The sequence below is a fragment of the Hakea prostrata genome, chromosome 3 (genome assembly GCF_041222555.1).
Source record: "Hakea prostrata isolate BN-2017 chromosome 3, UWA_Hpros_2, whole genome shotgun sequence".
Lineage (NCBI taxonomy): Eukaryota > Viridiplantae > Streptophyta > Magnoliopsida > Proteales > Proteaceae > Hakea > Hakea prostrata.
The window spans coordinates 25,251,649-25,257,205 of record NC_142602.1 but is presented as its reverse complement, the minus strand read 5'-3'; the positions used below and the strand labels follow the sequence as shown (position 1 = coordinate 25,257,205).

Sequence of the window (5,557 nt, the reverse complement as noted above, 5' to 3'; positions counted from 1 at the left end):
GTTTAAGAATGATTACTGTGACTTTAAAATTTCAAAATATAAATGATTAATGATGTTGTTGATATATGATCAACATGTGATTGTATGGACTTTGATTGACTTGTGACTTGAGCATGTGATTAAATCCATCTTGTAATGCGAATGTAGGTTGTGATTATGAATTGGGGAATACTATTCGAGTGTTTTTGTCTTGGGACATCAGTGGAGGTGGTATGTGACACAATCCTTTGATGCCCCTTGACGCTTTTCACCATCACTGGATGTCATAACTAAGAAGTCTAGTTGTGTATGGTTAGAAACCCCGTCATATCACACCTTATCGAGGTGGGCATTAATGCCGAGTGACTTGTGGCAATAGTGTGGGATGGTGGGCGCTCAAGACTGGTAGCCAATTTATGAGAGGACACAACCACATTGTGAGGGGTCATTCATTGGTAGGGTTGCATATAATAAACTTGGGTTCATGGGCTCTTAAGATCGGTAGCCAACCAGTGAGAGGACATGAGAGCTTCCCGTCCATTATATGTGGATGACCAATAGGGTTGAGAGTTAGCATAGTCCGAGGTTGGTTGGTGCCATAGGATATAATGACTCTAGTAAGGAATGATACCGAACCAAGATTGTGAGATGTAGTAGAGGAAGTATTTGAACTTAGGTTGATGTGATTGAGTAATTGACTTGTACTGGGCTAGGTATAGCCCTGACACACACTAGTACTCATACCAATGGTGGTGAGAGAGCAGTGACCTAAATCCCAGGTATGATGATAGTCCGAGAGGGATGCCTTGACTCCTTACCAGGGGTCTCAAGATCAGTAACCAACCCGTGAGAGATCAGAGTGACGATACATTTTTAGAGGAGGCTGGTATTCCATTTTAATGCATGTTTGCCATTAAAGAATAACATCTATTAAAGTATAGTTGTATTCTTGTATTTTGTCTCATATTATATCACATCATGCAATGTATTGATTTGGATTGTAATTGGTTATTTGTTTGTGAACAACTCGCTATGTTTTTTTGAACTCACCTTTCGTGGATAATGTTGTTTTAGACTTTGCTACAAATACAGATGTTATCGAGATTCAAGAACACGAGACATCAGTGATCAATCCTTACAGTGTACAAGGTTTTTGCGACTATAACGTTCATGGTGAAGAATGTTTGTGTCTCGACTATGGGTACCAGAATTAGCGCGACTCATGATTAATTTATGCAGTTTGTGATACAGAGATTTTTGAATTTAAGAACTATATTTTACTTAAAGATACATACCTAATTTAACACTTAGGATAGTTCTAATGTTTCTTTATTTGCAGTTGTACACGTTAGATTTGATATTACTTCGGTACTCTGATTATTTGATATTACTTCGGTACTCTGATTATTTGACATCACTTCTGCACTCTGATTATGGTTTTGATATCCTCAACATTTGATTTTATTCTTAATTAATATTAATACATTGAATTATTCTTGCTCATTATTGAACTATTGTGTAGAATGATTGGATGATTGTCTGAGACTTGATTTTTGGGGCTGTGGATCACACCTCCGGGTGTTCAAGTAAAGGGGTACCAACTAGGGGGATGTGACAGTTGATGCTGAAGTTGAGGCATAACCAGAGAGTGTATTTGTTATGTTGGAAGAGCCACAAAAGCATGTCTTGGTACATTGCAATTGGGTGTTTTTTTTGGTAAACCAACACACAAGAACGGGAAAGACAAGGGCGAAACAAAGATCCAACAACCAAGAGGGAATTGGCCAGTCCTCCCGAGGCGCCTTCCCCAGAGAAGAGCAACGGTGCACCCCTAGGAACAAAGTGAAAACACAATCCATAAAATAAGAAGAAAGGTGGATGATATCCTCACAATATTCAAAATATCACGAAGTAGTGACTTTAGAATTAAGAGCATGATCAACGTGACAATCACTCCACCATTATATGTCAAACCCTTCGCAGCGCATCTAGAAGAGCCTCACGCCTAAGCTCCCCTCAAGAGGTGTAGAAAAGGAGTAAGGGACAGAGACCGCACATGAAGAAACTCCCTTGTGATCTCTCAAAATATAACCCAAACCTCCTCTGTTGCAATTGGGTTGTTTGTGAGAGAGAAAAGACGTTGCACGTACACTCCAAACTGGTTAGTGAGGCAACCAATGGAAAAGGGGAGGGAAGAAGCAGATCGTTTTCCTTTTTTTCATTGCAATCAGTGCATCTTCTCTCATTAGAGTTGTTGGAAGCGCCAAGGGATTCAAGTTCATGCTTAAAGAGTCATCTATATGAGGGGCTGGTTAAGGGATGGTGTTGCTGAAGAAAAAACCTGAAATAAGGAAATCCCAAAAGTTCTTTAGTCACTGTTTCAAAACGGTTGCCTTGAGAGGGTTTCGCATGAGAATTTAAGATGCGAAATTAGGGTTAAAATGAGGGGGTTGTTGTTGGGGCATAGAGACCTAGTGGACAGAAGAGAAAGTAGAAGGTATAATGTCATCAACAGGATGGGCCAAAAAGGGTTGGCCCAAAGAAGCAGTCGAGGACATATTAGGGCCCATCACCACAGGAGCTTCACTGTGAACTATATGAGGAGGTGGATTCAAACCTTCTTCTAGAGAGGCAGGAAGATTTTGAACAAGTGAAATGTTCATGGGATCCTCAGACTCATCTTCAGAGTCTGACTGGAAATAAAAAAAAAAAAAAAAGACCTCCTAACTCCTGGCAACAGTCTTCTAGAAAAGTTAAATTTTTTTTTTTGTAGAGAAATTTGATTCCATGAAAAGCTTTTCATGTGAAAGGGGGAACTATTTTCAACAATGGAATTAGGTTTGGAATATTTTCTTGACTAATTGTTTCACTTGAAATTAGCTTTATTGCAAAGTCAAAAGTTGTGGGTCAAATGTGTTTCAGATTTAACAGATGCCATTTATATTAGGAGATAGAAACTAATATACATATACCACAAGGAGTGTCGGGACCTATTCATTAAGAGATGCCAGTCATTACTAACTGAGCAGTTGTTTCATGATAAGCTGTCTGTTGAATTTAAAGATTTTTATCTATTCTAGACCGTCTAAATCAAAATCGAATTAAATTGAAAAGTAATAATCCACGGATTCTGTTTAGTTAGGATAAGACTTGTTATTGTTGTGTCGAACAAAAATCATTCAGAATCTGTGGACAACAGGTTTCTGAAAACAATCGAGAAAACGGTGAGGCACATTTGGAGTTTACATTACAAAGGGATGAAATTACAAAAATAACCACTTATATTTTAACCTATTTGACTTTTCAACGATTTCTATCCTGTCCAACTCGTCCGCAATCGGGTTCCTCTCTCTCCTCGCCATCTGTTCTTGAATCAGCGGTCGTTGCGACGACCGGCGTTGATTTCGTCGTCATCGTAGAAGAGCTCAGGTCAACTTTCTCGATTCCTCCATTCTTCAATCGTTCAGCGTCACCATTGGAGGCAATAGCCATTTCAGTCTCGCTTGCTGCTGCAGCTTCCCTAAACTTCTTGTAGATGTCACTGCGATAAAACTTCCTGGTTCTGACGACCAAAATCAACGATACGGCGCATCCGAACAACGTCACCGCCGTGATTATAAGGAAGGAAAGCCTATAACACACCACCCCAGTACAGTTCAGTGCTTCTCCTTCCTTAATCGTCTTTCCCAGCGCCGCCATCTGCTTCCTTGCCTCTTTATCATATAGATGCCCTGCCATTCTCACATTAAGAACGTATAGCCCAATAGGGCTCGCCACTGCTCCGAAATTGTAAAGGGTGGAGTAGTATTTGAGCCCAAATATCTCTGAAATTATGGCGAACAGTAATGGCCATTGGGCACCAAAACAGAACCCAATGATCACTGACGCCACATACAAACCATTGGGGACACCAAAGGCGATCAAGATATGGCCGATAGAGGAGACAAGGATGACTAGTGTGAGCATCAGGGGCCGTGGGAATTTGTATTTTTTTAGGAAGATTTCTGAAACGAAGCCTGCTACTACTCTGCCCAGGTAGTTCCATACGCTCACCAGGGAGACGAAGGTGCTTATGCTTCTCGATGGGTACCCAAGTGAAAGACCAATCTGCCCGAGGTTGTCGATTGCTGTTAATGTCCCTCCCACGCCACAAATTGTTGCTAAGAACAAAACCAACATGTCTATACTCACGAGTGCTTGCAGAATTGTGTAGTCTTCACCTCTATCTGGTGCTTTAAATATGTTGGATAGGCAAGATACTTGTTCTGGCTTTCTGGAACTAATTGTCTCTGTTTCTGCTGCTACTTCTGCTACTGCTGTTGAAGCTGATGGAAGTGGCTTCTCAACTGTAACTTCCAACTGGCAAGCACTAGCAGCAGAAGTAGAAACACAACTCTTCCTCTTCTTCCAGACGACTAGTTCTTCTTTTATAACGATGCCAAGTGGGAGAAAGAGGAAGACAAGAACAGCTGCGCCACTCAACCCGTACTCTGTTCTACTGAAATGGAATTTCTGCTCAATGATGATTATGATCATAAGAAACCCAGCCAGAGCAAGAGAGATGTAGAGAAACCTGTAGAACACCTTCACCTCGGTGGAATCTCGAACCACCTTCATGATTCTAATGGTTCTAACAAAGGCGAAAGAGATAGCAGCAGGGAGCCAACCGATGAGAAGAATAAGAGATTTGGGGTCGTTTCCATAGACGGCATAGTAGATTTGGGTAATGATAGCACCACTAAGGCCGACGAAGCCCTTGAGAAGACCCAAAACGATGCCTCTGCTTTCTGGGAAGTTCTTGACACAGGTGACCAGAGCACCAGTGTTGGCGAAGGATTGGGAATTGGCACCAAGACAGATATAGAGGCACATATGCCACACTTGGGGTCTTGGAATGGTACCCTTTACGGCTAGCCATATCATCAGGTAACCAAAGAAGTTCATGACAGCACCGATGACAAGAACCACCCATGGAGGAGTTACCTCGTTGATGAGGCCAGAGAGAACACCAACGTTGGCACCCACATCCTTGAAGAAGCTGAGAAGGTTGAGAGTGGTTTGATCGTAGCCCAGAGAGGTTTTGATTTCGTTTGAGTAGATACCAAACATATAAGTTGCACCTGCTGCTGACATGATGAGAAGAGATGCCAACACCATGAACCATCTCCCTGTGATTACCTGCCCTGTGAAGCTTCTCGTCTCTCTACATGACCAAGCACCTCCATTTCCACCACCCATACCTGCTGCCATCACCTTCACTCTTTGTGCGTCTCTATGTGTATGTAGAATTGGTGTTCTATCAGAGAGCACTGAAGGTATGATGTTCTAACTCCAATGTATATATAACAAGGGAAGTAAGTAGGAAGTGTAACAATGAAGACTGAAATGTCAAATGAAATTTTTCCTATTATATGTTCACAGGTAAGAACCACCTTTCTTTATTATTATTTTTTTTTTTAGGGGACAGTGGGGTAAGAGAAAATTTTATTACGGAGACAAGCAAAACTCAAGTCTGAAATGAATCTAACACAGAACTCAGTGAAGGAGTGAAAATGAGCCAAAATGTTGTGATTGTCAA

General features: G+C 41.3%; 1 protein-coding gene across 1 annotated transcript; it reads right to left on the bottom strand.

Moving 5' to 3' along the window:
- Positions 1–2,894: 2,894 nt before the first annotated feature.
- On the bottom strand, positions 2,895–5,333 carry LOC149021857 (protein NUCLEAR FUSION DEFECTIVE 4-like). Its single transcript, XM_089147199.1, has one exon. The coding sequence runs from the start codon at positions 5,227–5,229 to the stop codon at positions 3,283–3,285; it is 1,947 nt and encodes a 648-aa protein (XP_089003325.1). The 5' UTR covers positions 5,230–5,333; the 3' UTR covers positions 2,895–3,282.
- Between the last annotated feature and the right edge of the window lie 224 nt (positions 5,334–5,557).